Source organism: Aotus nancymaae, unplaced genomic scaffold (genome assembly GCF_030222135.1).
Source record: "Aotus nancymaae isolate 86718 unplaced genomic scaffold, 86718_ANA_hifiasm-v0.15.2.pri h1tg000002l, whole genome shotgun sequence".
Classification (NCBI taxonomy): Eukaryota; Metazoa; Chordata; class Mammalia; order Primates; family Aotidae; genus Aotus; species Aotus nancymaae.
The window spans coordinates 50,947,708-50,973,998 of NW_026988413.1; the positions used below are offsets into that span (position 1 = coordinate 50,947,708).

General features: G+C 35.1%; 1 protein-coding gene and 1 long non-coding RNA gene across 2 annotated transcripts in view; one reads left to right on the forward strand and one right to left on the reverse strand.

Annotated features, from left to right (window-relative positions):
- COG5 (component of oligomeric golgi complex 5) overlaps positions 1–26,291 on the forward strand; it is a 364,197-nt gene that overhangs the window by 241,880 nt on the left and 96,026 nt on the right. The window contains exon 11 of the mRNA XM_064374523.1: positions 4,100–4,181. Within this exon, the coding sequence (XP_064230593.1) occupies positions 4,100–4,181 (82 nt within the window). The remainder of the gene's footprint in view (positions 1–4,099; positions 4,182–26,291) is intronic.
- Positions 470–26,291, reverse strand: part of LOC135274205 (uncharacterized) — a 64,501-nt gene continuing 38,679 nt past the window's right edge. Inside the window, exon 2 of the long non-coding RNA XR_010341972.1 lies at positions 470–775. This is a non-coding gene — a long non-coding RNA (uncharacterized LOC135274205). The remainder of the gene's footprint in view (positions 776–26,291) is intronic.

Sequence of the window (26,291 nt, forward strand, 5' to 3'; positions counted from 1 at the left end):
ACATGGCAATAACATTTCTGACAATACTTTGATAATTAAAATTAACATTCTATCTTTTTATATTTTGGTAGGAGATATATATATCTACGTGTGTGTGTGTACATATATATACACACACACTATTATACATGTGTATTTATAGGGATACATCATACATATACAGCATATACATATCTATATAGATAGATAAACAGTTATAAAAAATAATTGCTTTAACATACTATCTTACCCCCAAATCCATTTATTATCCTCTCTACTTTCCAGTTGCCTCTGAATCTACTTTATCTCTCTTTATCTCTCCCAAGGACTTCTCACATCCTTTCTTATTCCAACAACTATGTGTTCTTTTAGTATACATCTTTAGTAGCTGCCTCTAGCTCTTAATTTTAGACAAGTCCTTAGGATTGATTGATTTATTCAACAACTGTATTAGGGTATCAGGATTCTTCAGAGAAACAAAACCAATAGGAAATGTTATATATTTGTATTTAGAAAATAAGGAATTGGCTAATGGGATTGTGGAGACAAGTCCCTAAATCTGTAGATCTGTAGTTGGCAAGCTGGAGAGCAAGGAAAGCCAATGCTGTAGTCCCAGTCCAAAGGCCTGCAGGCTCAGATGTAGGAAAAGCTGGTGTTTCAGTGGTGGTGCGTGCCTGTAGTCCCAGATATCCAGGAGGATGAGGCAGGAGAATCTCTTGAACCTGGGAGGCAGAGGTTGCAATGAGCCAAGATTGCACTGCTGTTCTCCATCTTGGGCAACAGAGTGAGACTCCATCTTAAAATAATAATAATAATAATAAATTAATAAAAATGAAATAAATTGTTTTTCTGTTACCAAAAAGTTTCCTTAAAAATATTCTTACTGTTGTTTTAACAGTGAAATTTCTTAAGAGTTTTATGGGGGGAAAAATCTCAGGCTATGATAATTGTCCTAAAATATATGTTAGAATTGGTTTTTTAAGCAAGGGAAAGAACTAATTCATTTTCCCTGTTCCCCATCTCTTGGCAATTACCATTATTTCTGCTTCTAAGGGTTTAACTATTTTAGATACTTCATATAAGTAGAATCTTACAGCGTTTATCTTTTTGTGACTGGGTTGTTTCACTTAGTGTAACAGCTTCAAGGTTCATTCATATTGTAGCATATGATAGGATTTCCTTCTTTTTTAAGGCTGAATAGTGTTCTATTGTAAGTACGGTCATGAGTCACATAAGAACATTTCAGTCAATGACAGTCTGCATATGTAACTATGGTCTCATAAGACTGTAAAACCATATATTTGCTGTGTCTTTTTTTGTTGTTGTGTCTTTTTGATGTTTAGATACACAAATATACTATTGTGTTACATTTACCTGTAGTATTCGTTACAATAACAGGTACAAGTTTGTAGCCTAGGATTGTAGGCTATAACATAAAGCCTATGCATGTAGTAGGTTATCCCAGCTAGGTTTGTGTAAGTACATTCTGTGATTTTTGCATAATAACAGAATTACCTAAAGGTACATTTCTCAGGTACATTACCGTCATTCAGAAATGCGTGACTGAATATACTACGTTTTCTTTATGCATTCAATATTTGATAGACATTTGGGTTGTTACCACCTCTTGGCTCTTGTGATTAATGCTGCATTGAGCATGAGTATTCAAATAAATCTTTAAGATCCTGTTTTCAGTTCTTTTACTTATATACCCAGAAGTGGAATTGCTGGATCATATGGTAATTTTGAGCAGCCGCTCTAATGTTTTGCATAGTGGTTAGACTGTTTTACATTTCTACCAACAGTGCACAAAATCTGAGGCCTCTTTGTTGTTTTTTCTTCAAGAAAGATATTTGCATATTTGGGATCCCTGGAGATTCTATGTGACTTTTAGTATTATTTTATTTCTGCAGAAATGCCATTGAGATTTTGAGAATCTGCAGATCATTTGGAGAGTGTGGACATTTTAGCAATATTGGGTCTTCCAATCCATAACAACACAGGATGTTATTCATTTAGTTGTGTCGTCTTTAATTTCTTTGAACAATATTGTGTAGTTTTCAGTGCACAAGTTTTTTGTCTTCTTGAATAAGTTTATTCCTAAGTATTCTTTTGGATATTGTTATAAATAGGGTAGTTTTCTTCATTTTTTTTTTCGGATACTTTATTTTTAGTTTATGGAAACACAACTAATATTTATTTGTTGATTTTGTACCCTACAACTTTACTGAATTCAGTTATTATTTTAATAGGCCTTTTTGAAGAGTCTTTAGGATTTTCTACATACAAGATCATATCATCTAGAAACAGATATAATTTTACTTCTTCCACTCCAGTTTGGATGCTTTTTATTTCCTTTTCTTCCTTAATCCTTCTGGCAGGACTCCTAGTACTATATGGTATAGAAGTGGTAAGAGTGGGCATCCTGGCCTTATTCCTGATCTTAGAGGGAAAGCTTTCTGTTTTGCACCATGGAGTAGGATGTTAGCTGTGGATTTTTCTTATGTGGCCTTTATTATGTTGATGTAATTTCCTTCCAGTTCTAGTTTGTTGAGTGTTTTTGTCATCAGATGGTGTTGAATTTTGTTGAATGCTTTTTCTGCATTAATTGAGACGACCATGTGGTTTCAGTCCTTCATTCTGTTAATTTAGTATATTATACTTTAACATGATGAAAAGCATCTACTTTAAGATACACAAGACATAATACATAAAATCTTAGGAATCTGAGTGTATTTTCTGATCATTGCATAAGAAATGAGCTATATTTGATTTGCCTTTTTTATGATAAACAGTTCTTGAGGAAATTCACAACCATAAGACTCATTTTAAAAAGAACAGATAATGAAATTGGAAGTGTACGTAGGTATAAAAGTCACAAATCAGTATTTTTTTATTGGTTATTTTGTTGACTTATCTAAAATTATAATTTTATTTTTGGGACTATAGCAATATTTTAACATTAGAAATATTTTATTTATACTCTTACTTTGTTTTTTGTTTTTTTTTAAATGGAGTCTTACTCTGTCGTCCAGGCTGAAGTGCAGTGGTGCATTCTTCGCTCACTGCAACCTCCACTTCCTAGGTTCAAGTGTTTCTCCTGCCTCAGTCTCCCAACTAGCTGGGATTACAGATGTGTGCTGCCACACCGGCTAATTTTTGTATTTTTATTAGAGACTGGATTTCGCCATGTTGGCCAGGCTGGTCTCAAACTCCTGACTTTAGGCGATCCACCTGCTTCAGCCTTCCAAAGTGCTGGGATTACAGACATGATCCACTGTGTCCAGCCTCATAATATTACTTTGAACCATGTAAAGTTGCATTTTTGGCTGAAAAAATAGTAGAATATTAGCAATGTTATATTGTATACCACACATGTAGTTGTATCTTAAAGTATTTGGCAAAATTTCTAAGTGTGTGATTCTGTTTTAACAGTGTTAAAGTTATTTGCCTTTCTTTAACAAATGATACTTTTATTAATTCTTTTCTTTAGGATGCTTACTTTTTAAAACTTATATTCAAAGTTGAACAAAAGTATGCTAAACTGAGTAGTAGCAATTCCTGTGAGTTTTATATCTAAACTTCAGCCATTCTCTTTTGTAATAGTGAATTATTTCTTGTTAGTTTTCCTTCATCTAAGCATGCTTTTGTCTATCATTTTGTTATAGTCACACAAATTGCCTTCTGTATTTAAAAAAAAATGATGAAAGTAATAATTGTAATAATAATAGCTAACATTCATTGAGGGTTTATTATATGTCAGGCATTGTCCCAAGACTTTTATTAATTTGTTTAATCCTCATAATTATCCTGCAATGTTATCACCACTTTATGTATGAAGAACAAAGGCTCTGAGTGGCTTACCAACCTGCCCAAGGTTACATCAGCTATTACATGGCAGAGCAGAATAATGACTGATTACTTGCGCACGACACATAATTTGAATCATCTATGTATTTCCATGTAATTAATAATTCTATTATTTGATGATTAGATGTCTAAAAATTTTATTTAAATTTTGAATACATTTTTAAGGTTGCATGTTATCCATTATAATTTCTTAAAATAAATGAAATGGTTTTTTTTATTCTTTTTTCTTTTTGTTTGTTGTTGTTCACAGGATGGACAACCTGAAATTTTCTACACATTTTGGAATTCAGTTACTCAGGCACTTTCTTCTCAGTTTCATATGGCAACAAACTGTAAGTTTACTGCTTATTTTGCAAATTAATTTCAAGGTTTTTAGTTACTTTGTCATTTGATGTCAAGAAGCTTTGCTGTATTGGTTTACAAAACATTTTTATTGCTATTTTTAAACTCCTGGCTAATTGTCATTTTGTCTAGATGTTTATTCTTAGACAGTAAATCAGTAAATCAGTAAGCAAAATTTTTACACATTTTTGTAATTAGTATTTATAATAAAATTCTCCAGAAAAATTAGTCATATCTTATTATTCAGACATCAAATTCTGTCTGTTTCTTAGGTAGGGTATGTAAAGCAGTTAATGTTGAAGAATGTAGTTCATGCTTTTAGAATTAATTTATAACTAAAAGATATAAAAATACAGAGACTTTGCAAATTGTTCTTTATGTTAAAAATGAAGATTTAATGAATAAACAGATGAAATATCTGCATCATGATTTAAAAGTTGGTCTTTCAAATATATTTCACAAAACTTCTTTTCTTTATATCATGAAATAATGGCATGGTAGGTCTATACAATGAAATATGCAAACCAGCTAATATCTTATGCACATGTTTGTCTAAATACTGTAGGTAAGATTAAAAAACGGGTAACAGGGCCAGGCGCGGTGGCTCACGCCCGTAATCCCAGCACTTTGGGAGGCCGAGGCGGGTGGATCATGAGGATAAGAGATCGAGACCATCCCGGTCAACATGGTGAAACCCCGTCTCTACTGAAAATACAAAAAATTAGCTGGGCATGGTGGCGCGTGCCTGTAATCCCAGCTACTCAAGAGGCTGAGGCAGGAGAATTGCCTGAACCCAGGAGGCGGAGGTTGCGGTGAGCCGAGATCGCGCCATTGCACTCCAGCCTGGGTAACAAGAGCGAAACTCTGTCTCAAAAAAAAAAAAAAAAAAAACGGGTAACTGTTCATTTCTATTTAAATGTTTATTCACAAGCATTTACTAGAAGTACTTACTATATGCTAAATATTATTTAGTCACTGGGAGCCCCCCCAGAGTTGGATAAACTATTCTGCTTGCCTCTCTACTTATTTCTAATGAAGTATGTAGTAAGACAGTAACCACAAAGAAGTCTTCATTCATTTGTAGCTAAATAGAACTTAAGCTCATGGTATATTAGGGTTCATTTATTCCATTTACTTGATTTTTATTTTTTTTTGAGACAAGTCTCACTCTGTCACCCAGGCTGAAGTGCAGTGATGTGATTGCAGCTCACTGCGACCTCCACCTCCTGGGTTCAAGCAGTTCTCCTGCCTCAGCCTCCCTAGTAGCTGTGACTGCAGGCATGTGCCACCACACTCGGCTAATTTTTTTGTGTTTTTAGTAGACATGGGGTTTCACCATGTTGGTCAGGCTGGCCTCAAATTCCTGACCTCAAATGATCCTCCCGCCTTGGACTCCCAAAGTGCTGGGATTACAGGCGTGAGCCACTGCACCCGGCCTATTCCATTTACTTGTGAATCACACTGATCATCTTGGAAGGGATTAAATATTGTCTATTTTCTTGCATTAGGTTTTTATTTTTGGTCAGCATTTTGAGATATATGCAGTAAACGTCACCAATTTTAAACATAAAATTCTATGAAATTTGACATGTTTACATTCATTTAACCATCATTACAATTAAGATATAGAACATTTCCTTTTGCTGAAATAATTGAAAATATAAATGAAGGGAAAAAAAGATATAGAACATTTCCATCATTCCCAGATTTTTGTTACATACTTTTGCAGTTTATCTGCTACCTTCACTTCCTGGGTCTTGGCAACAAGTAGAATCACATAGTATATGTTGTTTGATCATCAGCATAATTAAGATTCTTCTATGTTGTTGCATATATTGATGGTCCATTTACTTTTAAATTGTTGCATTGTATTCCATTGTGTATATATATATATATATTATATACCACAATTTTTTATCCATTCCATGGTTGGGAAACAAGTTGGATTATTATGAATAAAGTTAAAATTTACATACATGTGTCATTTGTGGACCTGTGTGTTCATTCTCTTGTGCAAATATGTAAGAGTGGAATTTCTCGATTATTTGGTAAACGTTGTTTAACTTTACAGAAACTACAGTACTGTATTCCAAAATGGATGTACCATTTTGCATTTCCGTCAACAATGTGAACTCATCACATGTTGATCTATAGATTCAATACAATCCTTATCAAAATGCCAGGAGTCAATTTTTGTAGGCAAGGTGGCTCACACCTCTAATCCCAGCACTTTGGGAAGCCAAGGCAGGCGGATCACAAAGTCAGGAGATTGAGACCATCCTGTCCAACATGGCAAAACTCCATCTCTACTAAAATACAAAAAAATTAGCTGGGCATAGTGGCACATGCCTATAGTCTCAGCTACTTGGGAGGCTGAGGCAGGGGAATCACTTGAACCCAGGAGTTGGAGGCCGCAGTGAGCCAAGATTGCGCCTCTGCACTCCAGCCTGGGCAACAGAGCAAGTTTCTGTAAAAAAGAAAAAATCCATTAGCATACTTGAAAATTTCAAGCCTTTAACCGTTATATATTCCTATATTGTTTCCTATTTATTGTTTTGGAACATTTTTAGTAAAAATTGTAGAAGGTAAACTAAGTAAATTGTACAAACAATAAGTAAGTTGAACTCTATAGAGTAAGACTGGGATGGAAATGTCCTTGCCCGCTAATTCTGTGTCAATTCTGGTTTTTGTTTGGTTGAATTTTCTTTCCATCAGATATGATATTTTTCTACTTATTTGCATGTCTAATATTTTTATTGGATATTAGACATGAACTTAAACTTGTTTGATGCTGATTAATTTTGTCATCTTGTAAATATTTTTTTCTCTGATACTGATGCTATAAGATTACTTAAAAACAGTTTGATTCTTCTGAGTCTTGCTTTAAGATTTATTAGCAAATTCAAAGCAGTAATAATCTGCTATTCATTTCCCAGTTGTGAGGCAGCACTCTTCTTAACCCCCTCAATACCTGGTGAATGATGAGGTTTTCCAGCCCGGCTTTAGAGAATAGGCACTTTTCTCAGTCTTATGTGAATGTAACAGGATGTTCCCTGTAAACCTTTTTCATAGTTTTTCCCCAAACTCTGGAAGTTTAACTTGGTCAGCGCTTTGCTGACTGCCCAAGGTGAACCCTTTGCAGATCTCTGGAATTCCCTGCCTCTGTAGCTCTGTTCTCTCTGGTGTGAACTCTAGTTACTTCTGTTTGGCTGTCTGGAAGGTAGAGGATAGAGGGAAGAGTGTTTTCCTCCTTTCTGTGCCATATCCTATAAAGTCCTTTAAGGTAAATGAGCTGGGGCACTCATAGGAATCACTCTCCTATGTTTTGTGTTAAATGTCTTGAAAGCCATCATTTCATATATTGTTTCTATTTTTTTTTTGTTTCAGATAGGATGGTAAATCTAGTCACTATTATATCATTGTGACCATAAGCAAAACTTCCTCTTTAAAACTTCAGTGAGGAACTTTTGCTTATGGTCATAAAGATTTACATAATGATTAAAATTTAATGATTCAAATTTAAATAATGATTAAAAGTTTATTTCACAATATTATATGGGAGTGTGTGTATACGTTTATTTAGTGATACCGTCATTTACTTGTTGGTGATCATCCGCTTTTCTTTTCTTAACCATTACAAACCTTCAGTATTCTCCATATATCTTCCTTTTTCCCATTCTATCCTACCCTCTGTAACCAACCATATCTCCTGGGTTCTTCGGACAATTAATGTCTTTAAGAAATTTTTTCCTGTACCTTTCTTCCAAATAAGAGCCTTATTTCCTCCCTTTGTGCCTCGGAAGATAACTTACCTCTTCTTCAAGGCTACCCATTTACTGGTGCCCACACCTACTTTGTTTATTTCTATCTCCTAGCATCATCATTTATACTTCTGCTTTTTCTGTGTTGGATTTCTACTTCTCTTTTAATTTCTTTCCTTTAGCTATAAGCCTATTCAAGTTGCTCCCATGTAATAAAAACGAAAACTAGAAAGTTCCTCTTTAGTTGCTATTTACTTTCTCTCTTTTATATGTAAATTTCTCCAAAGAGTAGTTTGCATTTTTTGATCTTCATTTTCATACTGTTGATTTCTCAACTAGGTGTAATCTGGCTGTCTTCCATCGTTCAATTGGAATTGTTCTCATTAAGGAAAGCAATGACCTACTTTTTAATTGCCAGTGTATGTTTTCAGTTCTTATCTTATGGGACCTATCTGTCTTGTATGGTGAAAGAAGCTAATGAGAGGAAACATATAATATTTAGACAGAAAATCCCATTAACATTTCACCTTCAGGGTAGCCTGTTACTTGCAATACCATTATTACTTTAATAACTTCCTTTGGGAGAACTCCAAAGTAAGTTGTTTATAAAGTACCTTCAATTTTTATAGCACGTACAGTCCCTGAAGTGTACTGTAGTACTTCTTAGAATTATAGACAGGCAATATTAAGGAAGTGCAACCATCTGCAGAGTTGAGGATTACACACAATGTAACAGATTGTCTAAGTAAGTAATATTTTGGCAAAGTATATCTAAAGGGAAATGTTCCTAGTTAGGAACATGTTCTTTCTGATTATACATGTTCATGCTTAGTTAAAAAAAAAAAAGTTCTATTGGAAGGTATGATCCAGGAGTTTGACAAACAATAAATTTACTTCTTTTGGGAAGTATGCTTGAAAAATCTAGCCAGTACATCTCTTTTCACATGTCTAAAACCCCTTGTGCAATATTAGTCTCTGAAAACTCTTAAGCAACTCGAAGAAGTTATTTATACAATTTAGAGAGCTAACATGGTTATATATCTGTTATACTTGGCTTCCCAAACCAAGAATGAATAAGAGATACATTGAGATATATGCGTTTTAAAATTTAAGAGATACATTGAGATATATGTGTTTTAAAATTTAAAAAGTTTTAAGACTTGAAATACTGTATACTAAAGTTCATCATTTTTACCTTTAAAAAATATATATAGTGCTAAAGAGTCAAATCTTTCCAAGAATTAGTGAGATAAATTATATGAGTATGTATGTTCTTTAGAAAAAAAACAATTAGACTGGTGTGCAAGTTAAGATCATACTGTGAATATTTCTTAAAAGTTAATGTCCACTTTAATATATATAACTTAGGGAGCTAGACCTAATATACTCATTTAAAGTACTTTTTAGAATTTTGATCCTTGCAGTGGAAGCATTTTGTTACGTAGTTCTAATGAGCCTGTAAGGTACCATGTTAAACACTGTGTGGCACAAAGAGAAAACTTGCAATTTATGTTAAGGCCATGAGAGAAGAGGGATCTTTTAAGAACATACTAAAAATTTACCTACCTTGGAAGAAAGTAAATCTAGCTATTAAGTATGTGTTTTGATATTCTGTTTGTCGAAACAAATTTGATCATGTCATTTTCTGATTAAAATCCTTTGTGGACTTTAGTCCTTTTAAGAAGTATTTATTAAGCTATAATACTCATTAAGAAAAAGTATGCATATCATAATTTCACACCTAGATGAGTTTTTCAAATTTTAAGACATCTGTGTAACTAAGATCAAGTACAGGATCAAGGTTCGGAAACAGTATTATCTGTAGTCCAGATTTTCCCCTGGTGTCCCCTTCTAGTGTCTATCAGCCGCTCTCAACAAGAGTAACCACTAATTTCTAATGGAATTTTTAAAAAGTATTATTTTTCTTTTATACAGATAAAATCATCTAGTTTGTACTCTTGTGTTTCCTGTGTGACTTCTCTTGCTCAAAATGTTTCTAAAAGTCCCCTATATTGTTGCATGTACTTGTAAGTCATTCTCAAAATGGCAAAATATTCCATCCTGTGAATATACCATAATATATTTATCTCCCATCTTATTGGTGAGCATTTGGGTGATTTCTCGTTTTGTGCTATTTTAAATAATGGTACCATGACAATTCTGTGCAATTTTGGGAATGAACTCAAAAAGTGGAAAATTGGTAGGCAGAATAGTAGTCCTCCCAGCAAGTTCCATGGCCTAATCTCCAGAATCTATGACTATGTTATATAGCAAAAGATTTTGCAGATGTGATTTAAGGATGTTAAGGTAGAGAGATTATCAAGATAATCTCTGATCATCTGAGTTGACCCACTGTAATCATACAGTCCCTTTAAGCGTAAGAGGAAGGCAGGAGTCAGAAGAGGAGATGTGATAATGGAAACAGAGGTGGGAGTAATATAATTGCTTTAAGGGGGGCCACCAACCAAGGAATGGAGACAAGTAGAAAAGACAGAATTTCCCCTAGAACTTACAAAAAGAACATGACCATACTGCGGACACCTTGATTTTGGCTCAGTGAGACCAATCTCAGTCTTCTGACCTCCAGAACTGTAAGATAATACATATTAGTTGTTTTCTCAGCTTTCATAGGTACTGTCAGAGAGTTTTCCAATGTGGTTGTACTAATTTAAACTCCTCTTGGCAGTATATGAGAGTTCTAGTTTTTCCACATTCTTGTTAGTACTTGGTATTCTCTCCTTCTGGCATTCCAGTTGTGTATATAGAGGCTGATTATTTCAGTTCACTCTGGAATTTGGTTGGTTTGGGGCAGGTGCAATTTTAATAAAGACTCAGTTTGCCTTTGATTCTCCTCTTTTACTTTGACATGCTTCTCCATGGCTTTTAATTGACAATTTGGAGAGTCTTTGTCCTGAAATACTGAAAATACGGAGGTTGATCTATCTCTGCTGTCCAAAGATTCCCAGACTTCCCACCTCATGAAACTTTAGACCTAGTTAATGTCTTCAAGATGAGACCCTGCCTGTGTTTGTGGCATGTCCTTTCCCCACAGCTGGTCTTTTTTTTCCTAGGCCTCACAAATAGGAAGAAACTTTTACTCCACTTTGTGAAGATTTACACCTAATTCCCTGGATTCCCTCATAGTCGCAGAACTCAGTAAATGTTACATGGGAAACCCAGTCTGAGATTCCTTAAGTCTCTAATTTTTCACTCCTGTCCTGTGAACCCCTAAAAGCTTTGATAGTTTTTCTCCTCTTCTGCAGAGGTCCTCTGCTTCGGCCAAGCATGAATTTTTTAAAATCTATTAGCCTTCTTTAATTGTTACAAGAAAGTAACTGGTCTGCCTCCACTTTTCTTCCATTACTCTCAAAATACAATTCAAATATGACTTTTCTGGTTCATTCCTATTTCCTCAGCACTCATCAGTTTTCTTTCTACTTCTTTATCTCTGTAGTTAAGACTGAATTCTTGAATGAATGACCCTCTTTCCTCAGCATTTACAAGTACTTGAAACACATATTTATATCCTCCCCATCGTCTCTGTAACTCATACTTGTCTTTTCAATCTCATGATAGAAATGAAGTGTTCCCTGACAACTCTTTCCCCATGCACCGCCAAACACAAACAAGACCTCCTCTGTCAGTTCCCACAGAATTCTGAATGTACCCAATTTCAGCACTTATCCCACTGTATTATTATGGCTCACCTACTAGTTTATCTGTGTCTCCCTCTCGGCTCTGCAAAAAGCTTCTGTCTACCTCTGTTCCATGCTACAGTCCTAGCAGAGAGCACAGTGCTCAGTAAATAACAGACATTCTGTTGAGATGGATCCCTAAAGTGTTAAATGTTCAAAACCTTTATGAATTTGAAGGAATTCTGAAGAGAAAACAAACTGTAAAAATCAAAATAATCTTTCTTTTTAAAAACAGACTTGGAAGGTAAATGAGACCCTAATGTGAAATACTTTTAGAAAATAAACGACAATATGTATACTATATATACATGATAAACAGGGACATGAAAATATGGTTGCAAGAGCATTAGTGATGATTATTATAGGATGGGAAGCTAGGATGGATTCATAGATAAAAAATCCCAGTTTACTCTGTATATCAGGGCAAATTCCAAGTGGATCAAACAATTGCATATAAAATATGAAACTATTCAAGCCTAAAATAAGCTAGGAATGGGGGAAAACTTATCTGACTTAACATCCAGAAGCAATGATGAAAACCTGGATGATTTGATTACATTAAAAATTTTTTGCATGGAAAAAAAAAACCTTGAGCAAAATAAAAGGAAAAATGACAAACTAGAAAAAATTATTTTTAATTTTCACTAAAGATAAGGCATTAGTACATTATATAAAAAGCTTCTAAATGGGAATTAAAAAGCCAAAACCTCTATGGGGAAAAATGTAAATACTCTTCAGTATGTGTAAAAGATGCTCAGTATCACCTTTAAATAGAGAAATGTGGAATGTAGAGAGAGATACTTCTCATCTATCAAATTAGGAAAAAATCAAAAAGTTTGTTAACATACTCTGTTGGCAAGCTGGTGGGGAAAAGTCAGTCTCACACATTGTTAATTAGCATACAAACCTTATGGAGGGGCGTTTGTGAGTTCTTAACAAAATTATATAAGCAGTTACTCATTTACCCAGAAATTCTACTTATAAGGATCTATTCCATGGATGCACTGGCAAAAATATGAAGAGACATTCATTAGGCTGTTTGTTGCATGATTATTTGGAATACCAAAAATTGCAAACAACCCAAATGTTCATTACAGGGCATTAGTTAAACAAACTGTGCTGAATCCATAGAAAGGAATGTTCAATCCATAGAATTCCGTAGAATAAATAGAATTTTTTTTACAAATATGCTGAGAACTTTTATCGTTACCAGTTGAGATTAATGAAGTATAGAGCATCTTTACTGAAGATGAACTGAGGAGAGTACCACCTTTTTCCATTAATGATAGACCTTTGTTATCCAGCTGTCATAGTCCTGGGTAGGTGTCCTAGGTGCATGCCCTTGCCTCTTCTTTGGGATGTCTTAGTGTTAGGCCCTGCTTCCTAATGACTAGCTTTTCTGCACAGTTTGAAGCTGCTTCATTTTTGTTATTTTGTTTTTGTTTTCTGTTTTTTTGCCTTCGAGCAGTTTTCAGTTTTTAAGAAATTGTCCTCTAACTGGTACAGAAATTTGTCTAACCTTTTGGGCTGTATTCCATACATGTTCTTTGTCGTTTCTTCAAGGGCGTCCATAGCATCTGCCATTAGTGACTACAGTGCTTTTTTTTTTTTTTTTAGCATTATGTGAATTCACCAACAAGATGTATAGAACACTTTTTATTTTTTATAGAACTAGCAGAATAAAACTGATCTATTTTTAAAATGCAAGCCATTGCTTCTCTAATTTATCTGACAAAATGGGAGGCTTAAATTCCATGAAACATCTTTATAAAGTTTATTAACTTTTTATTCCACTTCTGGTAAGCAATGGTTGTTTCTGATTAAGAAGCAGCACTGTATGACCGATGTATTAATATGCTTCTACAGTGAGCTTTTCCTTTGCTCATGTTGGATTGTCTGGGGAAATATCCTACATATAGCTGGTATCATTGGGGAAGTTAATCACATGATATTAACTATAGCTTGGGAGGGTGGCACATGCAGCTATGAAAAGAAATGAGAAACTGAGCTTAGTGGCTCATATCTGTAATCTCAGGACTTTTGAGAGGCCAACGTGGGTGAATCACATGAGATCGGGAGTTCAAGACCAGCCTGACCAACATGGAGAAACTCCCTGTCTACTAAAAATACAAAATTAATTGGGCATGGTGGCACATGCCTGTAATCCCAGCTACTTGGGAGGCTGAGACAGGAGAATTGCTTGAACCTGGGAGGTGGAGATTGCAGTGAGCCAAGATTGCACCATTGCACTCCAGCCTGAGTGACACTCCGTCTCAAGAAAAAAAAAAAAAAGAAATGGGGGGAAAAAAATGAATGAGGAATATCTTTACCACTACGGAGAGGTCATCAACATTGTTAAGTTAAAAATCAGTGGATAAATATGTGTATAGTGCACTTTTGTTTACCTAAGAAAGAATTGGCATAAATATACATTTTCCTTACATTTTTAAAAAATTGAAGCATAAATCATAAAATCCAGAAAAATGGTGGCCAATCCTTGGGGGTGGGGGTTGGGTATGAAGAATACATTGGCAAAAACAGTGATAAAAGCTAGACTTCTGTGAATATACAAATATGCTTTTTTGTGTAGATTTAAGTTTGAAGCTGTATAAGTATTTTATATAGTTATAAATTGTTTCTGCATTCCTACTGGGATACACTTAAAGGAAAATAAAAACTGCCCCCCAAACCCATGAACTCTTTTCAGTAATAAATATATTGATTGTAGCATTAGTATTATTATTTTCAGACTTTTGTGTGAGTGGTGTGGGATAAAATAAATGTATAATAATATTGATAAGATAGTGAATCAGCATTTTCAGCACGAGAGAAAGAAGATACAAAGTGAATAAGATCAAAGTGAACTGATGATGTGCTTTTTTTCTTTAAAAAATAAAATTTGATTTATATATATTTCATGGCTCTGGCCACTGAAAAGGCCTGGAAATAATTGCCGTTCAGTAGTACTGAACCCATTTGTCATGCATGTTGTGATCTTTCCACATGATTTCCCATTCTAAGAAATCATAATTCCATGAAGAAATGGCTGATTTCAGGTCTGGGACAGGAAATGTATAGAATAATTCTGTAACCCTTTACATTAGAAAGCCAGGGAGATATCAAAGACTACTAGGATTGTATTGAAAGGGCTCAGAAAACACTGAATAGGTCACCTACCAAAGATAGAGTAATTTTAGCATGCAATAAAGTTAACAATTGCAAGGAATTGTCGAAATCCACCATACATTCGTAATGATACAAATAAAGAAATACTTTTTTATTGATAATGGTTAGACACCATTAATGATGCTATGGAACTTTGAAAACTGGTAAATAAAAGGAATACAATCATTTTTTTTCTGCTTGTCCTAAACAAATGATACCTCAGAGAAACCAAATAATTCATGAGAGAAATTTGTTTACTTATTTAAGTATTGCCTCTAATAAATGCAGAATGAATGTTGGAATCTCTTCATTTTGCAGTCTCCAATGAATTAGCAGACCTAAAGATTATTATTAGTGACTGTTAATTTTATTTAAAAAGGCAAACAGTTCCTAAAATTTCAGTCACTACATGTGCAGTAGTTTTGTTAAAAATGCTAAAACCAGAAGTCTTATCAAATTCTTACGTGTATAAGTGGTTTTCAACTTGGTTGCTCTTTTGAATCACTTAGACAGTGTTTTAAAATCCCAAAGCCTTGGCTGCAATTACATTAGACTCTCTAAGAGCAGGACCCAAGCATAAGGATTTTTAAAAGCTCCTCAGTTATTTCAAGATGCAGTCAAGGTGAAAAACACTATTTTAGATTCAACGGATGATTTACAGGAAACACAGGATCAGAGGATGCAATCTGCAAAATCTAGCCTTTGGGAAACTGTAGGACAGATGTCTCGGTATCTTAGACAAATAATGAAAAAGAATAAGAAGAGAGCGCTATAGATGAGGTTGATGATACATCAGCTAGTTATGTGAATGATTTATGGAGTCTAAATCAAACAAAGCATTAAAAAAAATTCCTAACTCAATCAGGCAAATGTCATCACTGATTGTTAATTTTGTAAAGCATAAGAGAACTGTGGCTATATATTTTTGTGTAATTTTTATTTTTATGTCAATAATTTGTGGGATTCAGGTAGTTTTTGGTTACATGCAGAAGTTTTATAGCAGTGGTTTCAGAGATTTTGGTACACCCATCACCCAAGCAGTGTACACTATATCCAATATGTAGTCTTCTATTCCTCACCCCACTCCCACCTTTCTCCCCCATCACATCCCTAAAGTCCAATTTTTCCTTCTTATGTCTTTGCTTTCTTACAGCTTCACTCCTACCTATAAGTGAGAACATACAATGTTTGTTTTTCCATTCTTGAGTTACTTCACTTAGAATAATGACCTCCTGTGGCTATATTTTTAAAGAAAATAGTTTCTACTATTAGATACACTTGTGATTATGAGTGAAATGATAGAATGCTATTAGTGCCAAAATAACTGGTAGTGATGGAGGGGCATTGGCAGGGATATAGATAAAAACAAGAGTGATTTGACAAATGCTGACGCTAAGTGATGGATACACAGAGGCTCATTATACTATTCTCTCTACATTATATGTTTGAAACCTATAAAAACTGTTTTCAAAATTTTAAGGAAAGCACTTAAGGCAGAGGAAGGAAGTCAGCACAGAAGAATAAGAAGAAAAATTTAGAGAAGTAGAAAAAACAGGAAAAAATGGGGTCATGGGCAGTGTTTTTCAAAGGAAAGAGTGATCAACAGAAATCCAATGAGAGATCAGAAAAATACCCACTGTTTTTGGCAGTTGGAATGATAGTGTGATTTTTACCAGAACAGTTTCAGTGGTATTGTGGCAATGGAAAGTCTGGTTGCAGTCTGGAAGAGGCAAGGAAATGTGTGTAGACTGTTACTACAAGGAGCAACAGGACAGTGGCTGCAAATGAATAGTTTTTAGAGTTAAGGTGGAGTGTGTTGGCATGTTTTTTGTACTTCTTTATATCATGAGAGAGCATTTTCAAGCATCTTTTATTGATCCTAGGAGGAAGCTAGTAGAATGTGGGATGCTAAAAATACGAAAGAAACAAATAATCTTAGAGGAGATGAGATGGGATGAAATAGAGAAGAGAAATTGAGGACTAGGTTTTGGACATGCGTTCCTGTCAAAGTTGAAGACTAGAAATAGAGGGGAAGAAAGTAGAAAATTGAAGGGATTCTTTTCTAGAAGCCTTTATTTTTCTGAGATAGGAGAGATGGCCATCTTCATATTATCAGTGGATTGAGGCTTACAGAGTTAGAAGTTTGGAAAAGATTGTGTATGCTTTATATCCCTGTTAAAAAAGGAAGGATTGGCCATGTGTGGTGGCTCACGCCTATAATCTCAGGAGGCCGCGGCAGGCAAATCACAAAGTCAGCAGTTCAAGATGACCCTGGCCAACATGGTGAAACCCCATCTCTACTAAAAATACAAAAGTAAGCTGGACGTAGTGTCAGGGGCCTGTAATCCCAGCTACTCTGGAGGCTGAGGCAGGAGAATCACTCAAACCCAGGATGCAGAGGTTGCAGTGAGCTGAGATTGTGCCACTGCACTCCAGCCGGTTGACAGAGTCAGACTCCATCTCAAAAAAAAAAAGGAGACCAGGTGTGGTGGCTCACACCTTAATCCCAGCACTTTGGGAGGCCAAAGCGGGTGGATCGTCTGAGGTTCGGAGGTCGAGACCAGCCTGACAGACAAAAATACAAAATTAGCTGGGCGTGGTGGCACATGCCTGTAATCCTAGCTGCTCGAGAGGCTGAGGCAGGAGAATCACTTGAACTCAGGAGGAGGAGGTTGCAGTGAGCTGAAATTCACACCATTGCACTCCAGCCTGGACAACAAGAGTGAAACTCTGTCTCAAGGGAAAAAAAAAAAAAAAAAGGAAGGATTGCAGTACAGAATGCATACCTAGTTGGTCATGGATTCCATAACTTTATGTTGCTGCCATTATGAGGAGGAAAAACAGCAACAAAAAACCAAAACATAAGAAATCTCATAGGGCCCATAGCCAGATATTTTCAGTTATTCCATTCTAATATTTTATATTCAAAATTTGCATTTTAATATCTATTAATCTTAAATGAGATTTCTCTGAGTTTTAAAAAGGCCTGTTTTGGTTCTATCTTGAGTTTTATTGAACTATAATTAAAGAAAATTACATGTATTTACAATTAGTTTTAGTTCATATAAATGTTTATTTGCTCCTAATATATTGTTCGGACCATAAAGTTCCAGAACTTAGAAAGAAAAATCCTTACCCACTCCAGTGACTAAAGTAGAAAGAATGATGAAAAACTTACTAACTTGGGGCAAATAACTTACCTGTGTTTTGTTCTAGTATTATCTATCTAAACTATTTTTAGTGTATTTGGGCATTTTTTTCCAATAATACTTTAGACTGTTACATTTTTTATGTGAAATTGATTTGTTTTGTCATTATTTCATATTAGGAAGGACTACTAAAGTTTATAGTATATAAGTATTTGAAAAGTAGTGTTTGCAAGTTTGCTTTATGGCCTTCAGTATTTGACTTTTATATAACTCCCATTAAAGTGAATGAAATATGATATATTTTATTGTGTCAGGCAGATTCTAAGATCACCTCCAGTAACATTTATCTGGTATTTGCACACTTTTGTAATATTTTCTTCTTGAGTATAGGCAGAACTTGCTTCTAGCTTGTACATACAAAGTGGATATTCCTCTTGTGATTAGGTTACATGAAGTTTTAACCTCCATTTTGCTATCAGGCTCCCTCTCTGTTGCCTTCTTGCAACATATTGGTAACATATTCATACTATAGAATGTGATAGAATGTGATAGAGCAGTGCTGCCCAACACAGTGTCTGCCAACTTCATGTCCACATGTAGCTATTAAAATGAAAGTTCAGGTGCTGGGCACTTTGGGAGGCTGACGATACAAGCAGCTGTCATACCATTCCACTTGGCAAGAGCCAAGGTCAACTTCCAGCCAACAGCAAGCTAGCAACTGAGGCCGTCAGCTCACAAGGAACTGAATCCTGCCAGCAACCATAAGAGCCTAGAAGCAGATCCTTCCCCAGTTGAGTCTTCAGATGAGACTTCACCCGTAATTGATACCTTGATGACAGCCTTGTGAGAGGTCCTGAAGCAGAGGACCCAACTAAGCCATGCCTGGATTCCCAACCCAAAGAAATTATGAGATAATATATGTATGTTTTTAAAATAAGCAGTTAATGTTTATGGCAAGTTGTTACATGACAATGGATAACTAGTACATTTATGAAACAGAAAATATTAAAGATATTTTAAAGGCAGTAGATTACTGGCTTCCTTTGCTTTTATAATCTGGGTGATATAGGTGAAGGCCTGGCAGTTGATTGAGAACTGGGCCGGTTAGGAAAAGGAGTGAGCAAGAAATGGGTAGCAGCCTGCTCACAAAGGAGGCACTTAACCAAACTATGAAGGCTGACTCTTTCAGACCAAATCTTGCAAAGAACAGACAGTTGTCTTAAAATATGACCAGCAACCTCTACTAGGATAATCTGTTCCATGTACTTTGCATTTGCTGTTTCTTCTATCTGAATCGCTCTTTCCCTGAATATCCAGATGGATTATATCCTTGCTTCATTCAGAGAGGTCCTCCCTGGTAAATATATAAAATAGCACATCCTATCACTCTCACTTCTCTAATCTTGCTTTATTTTTCTTTAAGGCACTTAGCACTTCCTGACATTATGTTACATAATGACTTATCATCCTTCTTCACTCGAGCATGATCTCTATATGGATGGGAACTTGCTTATTTTATTTACCATTGCATATGCAGTTTTTACAGCAGTGCTTGGTATGTAGTAAGTGGTCAGCAGGTATTTGTTGAATGGATGAATGCTTAAATCCTTCCAGGTATATTTGGCACTGCCCAGTATTTGGGCATCTGGAGGCTGGCAGAGTTTTAAGGAGTGCTGCTTTTTCTTGATCAGACCCCAGTCAGTTGCCTAGACATGAGGTGTTTGGTCCTTTTATAGGGAGATGCAGGAGAAGCAGCATCATACAGACTGAGGTTTAGGCACAGCTAGTCAAGACTAAGGCAAGACCTATGATTCCTGCTACTCTGAGATAAACTGGACATTCAAGCTGTCCTGTGAAGCCTTAAACCAGGGATCTAGGGATAGTAAGGAAATTAAGGCTGATATAACTCCAAAGGGGAAATGATATAACTCCAAACCTGGACCCCCTTTTCATTTTACTTTCAGTTCATTCGTTCATTCAGTAATTGATTTCTAAGTGTTAAATCTAGGTAAAAGAAATACAGAGGAAAATAAGTCAAATAATATGCCTGCTCTCATTTAACTGAGGTTTTAGAGGGGAAGGACAGACAGTCAAAACAAACTACTAACTTCTTACAGTGTTCAGGGTTAGGGAAGAAAGTAAAAGAAGGTACTCGAATAGAGAAAGTGGGAAGAGACAAACTGAGCATTTAGACGATTTATATCCTTTAATCTCCATGTGAATTAGCTCAAGATTTGGGATGGGTCTGACCCTACACATTTTGGAAGCTATAAGGGTTCTTACTGCAATGAATTCAAGAAGACAGAGATGGGGGATAAAATCAAAGGTAGACTTTCTTAATCAGAGGTTTTTCCCCAGAGCTATTATTACCTGGTAGGAGTACTATACATAGAATTATCTTCTAAATTATAAAATACTGTTTTAATAGTAGTTAAGTTGTTTAATGTGAGTTTAAGTTCCACATTTCTACCTGTGTTGTAATCACTAGTGATTAATTTTTTAAAAAGTTTGCACAAGGCAGTAATCTGAATAATACATTCCCAGGTAACTGGGAATTAACCTGTGATTTTCTTTCTATAAATTATTTGATTATCAGAATGTACAGTAGGTGTTCTATAAATTTTTATCAAATAATTAAAATTATATAGGTAATATGAACACTTTATAACTACATATGAAAGAAATTAAAGTAGAACTGAGCTTTGGCTGGGTGTGGTGGCTCACTCCTGTAATCCCAGCACTTTGGGAGACTGAGGTGGGAGGATTGCTTGAGCCTAGGAGGTTGAGATCAGCCTGGCAACATAGGGAGACCCCATCTCTACAAAAAGTAAAAAATAATAAAATTAGCTAAGTGTAATGGTGCGTATCTGTGGTCTCAGCTACTTGGGAGGCTGAGGTAGGAAGATCACTTAAGCCCAGGAGGTCAAGGCTACAGTGAGCCATGACTGTGCCACTGTACTCCAGCCTGGGTGACAGATTGAGACCTTGTCTCTTAAAAAAAAAAAAAAAAAAATTCAAGATTTAGATATACAATTTTGTTTGTAAGCTTTAAATATATTTGACTTAAGTAATTTATCATTAATCACATTTGCTGAGCTAATATAGGCAAAGTTTGGCTGAAACCCTCAATAGTAATTTGTTCTGTATAGATAAGATTTCTATAAAAGTGATACTGTTCCCTAAAAAAACAATACTCAATTGGATATGATGGCTCACACCTGTAATCTCAGCACTTTGGAGGCTGAGATAGGAGGACCGTTTGAGTCCAGGAGTTTGAGACCAGCCTGGGCAACATAGTGAGACCTTATCTCTAAGAAAAAAAGAAAAGAAAAAAAAAACTTCATTCTTTTATTTAAGAAATATTTACTTCTGCTATTCCAGGCACTGTGCGAGGTACCAAATGTGCTTTGAAGAAAAGAGGCATTGTCCTTGCCTTCATGGAGTTTACAGCCAAGTAGAAGAAACATACTTCAAACAAATATGTTTAGAAATTGTGGTAAATTGAAAAAAAAAAAAAAAGAACAGATTGTTGTGAGAAAATTACCAAAGAAATATTTTGATTTTGATGGGGAAGTTGAAACACTGAAGGATCTGGCTGGGTGTGGTGGCTCACACCTGTAATCCCAGCACTTTGGGAGGCCGAGGTGGGCAAATCATGAGGTCAGGAGATCGAGACGACCCTGGCCAACATGGTGAAACCCTCTCTCTACTAAAATACAAAAAAATTAGTCAGGCATGGTGGCATGTGCCTGTAGTCCCAGCTACTCGGGAGGCTGAGGCAGGGGAATAGTTTGAACCTGGTAGGCGGAGGTTATAGTGAGCCAAGATTGTGCCACTGCACTCCAGCCTGGCAACAAAGCAAGGCTCCGTCTCAATAAAAAATAAAAAACTAAAAAAATAAACTGAAGGATCTAATATTTTATCTTTCTTAAAAATGCTAAACTGCCATAGTTTTATGAGTATTATTGGAAGACATGAGACTCTTGGGTTAGAGAAAAAGAACTTTATTACAACACAGCAAGAATCATGAGCATTAGCATATTGTTTTTTAGTTTCACATGCCTCCATATATTATAGGGAGATATGACATGGGCCCATGTGGATGATAAGTGTGCAGAGAAATTGCATGACAGGTAAGGAACCTTGAGCTGGAAGAAACTACCACTTTTGTAGTGACAGTAAACAAGTCTGCTCTTTGTCTGCAGGATGATGTTACCGTCTCTCTCAAGATTTCTTGCCAAGTATAAGAGCAAACCAGGGCCTTGCATTATTGGCATGCCCTGAAAGAACATGTAGGGTTACTTGGGGCCCATGGTGGATTGCTGCTTTATTGAGGAAGAGGGAGGCCAAAGTTGTCTCTGAGATAATTTCTCTTAAATAACTTTACTGAGGTATAGCTGGCATACAATAAACAGTACATATTGAAAGTATACAATTTGATATGTTTTGACATATGAGTGCACCCTTGAAATCATCACAACCATCAGTCAACTAACATATTCGTCACTCCCAAGTTTCCTTGTATGGCTTTGTAATTAGTCTCTCCACTATCTCCCTCCCGCATCATCAGGCAAACACTGATCTGCTTTTAGTTACTATATGGTAGTTTGTAGCTCCCAAAATTTTGTACAAATTGAATGATTAGGATATATATTATTTGTTTGACTTCTTTCATGCATCATGGTTTTACTGAGATTCAACTGTACTGTAGTATGTTTTTGTTGCTGCACAGTATTCCATTGCATGGATGTATTAGTTTGTTTATGCATTGGCCTGTTGATGGACATTGGGTTGTTACCAGTTTTTGCTACTATAAATAAAGATACTGTGAATGCTCAGGTACAATTCCTTGTATGGACATATACTCTTATTTTTATTGGATAAATATCTAGAAGCAGAATAATGTAACAATATGTTAGGTATATAGTTAACATTTTAATGAAATTCTAAATTATCTTGCAAAATGAGTATACAATTTTTTATTTCCACAAGCTATACAAGAGTTCTAATTCCTTTATCCTTGCCAAGGACCATTTTTTTTTTTTTTTGGAAATTGAGTCTAACTGTGTTGCCCAGGCTGGAGTACAGTGGCATATTCTTGGCTCACTGAAACCTCTGCCTCCCGGGTTCAAGCGATTCTCGTGCGTCAGCCTGCCAAGTAGCTGGGATTACAGGTGTGCACCACCACACCCGGCTAAATTTTGTATTTTTATTACAGACAGGGTATCACCATTCAGACCAGGCTAGTCTGAAACTCCCAACCTCAGATGTTCCACCCACCTCAGCATCCCAAAATTCTGGGATTACAGGCACAAGCCACCTCATTCAGCTGTGATATGGTCACTCTTTTTAATTTTAGTCATTTGAACGGTTATGTAGTGATATCTAGTTGTGGTTTTAATTGCATTTTCCTGTTGACTAAAGATGTTGAGTATTTTTTCATGTGTTTATTTGCCATTCATATACCTTCTTTGATAAAGGTACCATTTTTTAAATGAGGCCATTACTATTGAGACTTGAGAGTTCTTCATGTGTTCTAGATACAAGTACTTTATCAGATATATAGGAAATTGATTTTGCCTTCCTAGAGCATGTATTTTCATTTTCTTAGCAGTATTTTTTGAAGAGCAGATACTTTTAATTTAGATGATTTCCAGTTTCTTCTTTTATGGACCATACTTTTGGTTTTATATCATGTCTAACTCATGGACAGAAAAGTACCCTCAGATGTTTTGTATCAGAATATTTAATCTTTTTTGAGTTAATTTTTATATAAGTTACAAGACTGTAGATTAAAGAGGATATTTTTCCATATAGTTTTTCAATTGTACAGTATCATTTGTTGAACTCTACCCTGTGTCCACTAAATTGTGTTTTCACCTTTGTCAAAATTCAGTCTCCTAGATATGTGTGGGTCTATTTTTGTAGTCTCTATTCTGCACCATTAATCTTTGTGTCTGTCTTTACCCCAGTACCAGTGTATTAATTGTTATAGTTTTATATGTATTGAAATCAGGTTGTATTAGTACTCCAACGTTGTTCTTTTTCAAAGTTGCTCTGACTATTTTGAGTTCTTAGCCTTTTCAAATGATTTTTGGATGTTTTTTAAATTTCTACAAGAATAAAGCTTGCATTCATTTTAAATGAGATAACATTTAATATGTAGATTAATTTAAGGATAATTTACATTTAACAATATTGAATCTTTGAACTATGAATGTTATCTCTTTCCATTTATGTAGGTCTTCTTTATCTCAGCATTCTTTTTGCAGTTTTCAGTGTGCAAATATTTTCCATTTTGTCAGATATATCTAAGTATTTCATATTTTTGTGCTATTCTAAATTGTATTCTTTTAAAATTTCAACTTCTGATTGCTCATTGGTAGTATATAGACATATGAGTGAGTTTTGCACATTAATCTTATATCTTGCAACTTTGCTAAATTCAGTTATTATGTTAACTCTAGTAGCTTTTCTGATAGATTCCATCAGATTTTCTATAGAGATGAGTATGTATTGTCTAAAATGACTGTGTGCCTTTCCAGTCTGAATGTCTTATTTATTTACTTATTTATTTAGGTCTCATTACACTGGCCAGAACCTCCAGGGTATGTTGACTAGAAGTAGTGAAAGCTAACATTGTTGTCTTGTTGCTGATTTTTGAGCAAAAGTATTACTTTTTCTCTTAAGTATTCAGTTAGCCATAGTTTTTCATAGATGCCTTTTATTAGGTTAAGGGTGTGTTCCTTTCTGTTCCTTGTTGACTGAGAGGTTTTATTAGGAGTGAATGTTAGATTTTTTCAAATGCTTTTTCTTCATTTATTCAAAAGAGCGTATACTTTTTCTTTTGAGTTTGTTAACAAGATGAATCATATTGACTGATTTTTAAATCATTAAGCTGGCCAGGTATGTTGGCTCATAGACAAACTATGAATTTCTGACGTAGATCTCCTTGGTTATGATATATTATTTTTTTATATATTGATTGGTTAGATTTGATGAAATTTTGGTTATAATTTTTGCATCTACATAAGGAATATTGTTTTGTAGTTTTTATTTTTCTTTAATATATCTGGTTTTTATATCAGGATAGTGCTGGCCTCAGAATGAGTTAGGAATTCGTATAGAATTGGTTTTATTTCTTTCTTAAATTGCTTGATAAAAATCACCACTGACGTCATCTAAGCCTGCAGTTTTTCTTTGTGGAAAGATTTTTGACTAAAAGAATCAATAGGCATGGTGCTATTCAGTCTATTTATTTCTTCTTGAGTGAGCTTTGGCAGTTTGTATCTTTCAAGGAATTTGTGTATTTTATGAAAGTTTTCAAGTTTATTTACATAAAGTTGTTCATAATTCCTTTATTAACTTTTAGTATCTGCAGAATATTTTGTAACATGTAATGAGATCTCCGTTATTCTTAACATGGCTAATTTGTTTCTACTCTTTTTACCTAATTCATCTGGCTAGAAGTTTGTCAATTTTACTCATCTTTTCAAAGAACCAGTTTTTGGTTTCAGTATTTCTTGTTTTCATTTTCTGGTTCATTGATACCTGTTCAGAGCTTTATTATTTTATTTATTCTCTTTACTTTGGTTTTTATTTCCCCTTCCATGTCCATAAAATGAAAGTTTAGGTCATTGATTTGAGACTTTCTCTCGTTTCAAATGTAAGGATTTGTATACATTTTCCCCAAGTATTCCTTTGGTGACATCCCACAAATTTTGATATGTTGTGTTATAATTTTCATTCAGTTCAAAATACTTGCAATTTCCCTTTTGATTTCTTTTTTGATTCATGGGTTATTTAGAAGCACTGTATAGTTCCAAGTATTTGAGGATTCTTTTTGGATATCTTTTTGTTACTGATTTCTAATCTGAAACTATTTTGGTAAGAGAACAAGCTTTGTATGGCTTGAAGCCTTTTAAACATATTGAGACCTGTTTAATTGAACCAAATATTGTCGATCTTGGTCAATATTCCATGTGCACTTAAAAAGAATGTGTGTTTGCTGTTTTGCATGAATTACTTTATGAATTTAAAGTAAGTCAATTGGGTGTTAGCACTGTTCGGTTTTCTATGTCCCAATTTTCTGTGTACTTATTGTTTTGATTCTTGGAAAAGGGAGGAATTGAAATATTCAACTATAATTGTGAGTTTTTCTTTTTCTTTTTATTTTTTTTTCTGAGATGGAGTCTTGCTCTTTTGCCCAGGCTAGAGTGCAGCAGTACAGTCTTGGCTCATTGCAACCTCTCCCTCCCTGCTCCAAGCAATTCCCCTGCCTCAGCTTCCCTAATAGCTGGGATTACAGGTGCACACCACCATGCCTGGCT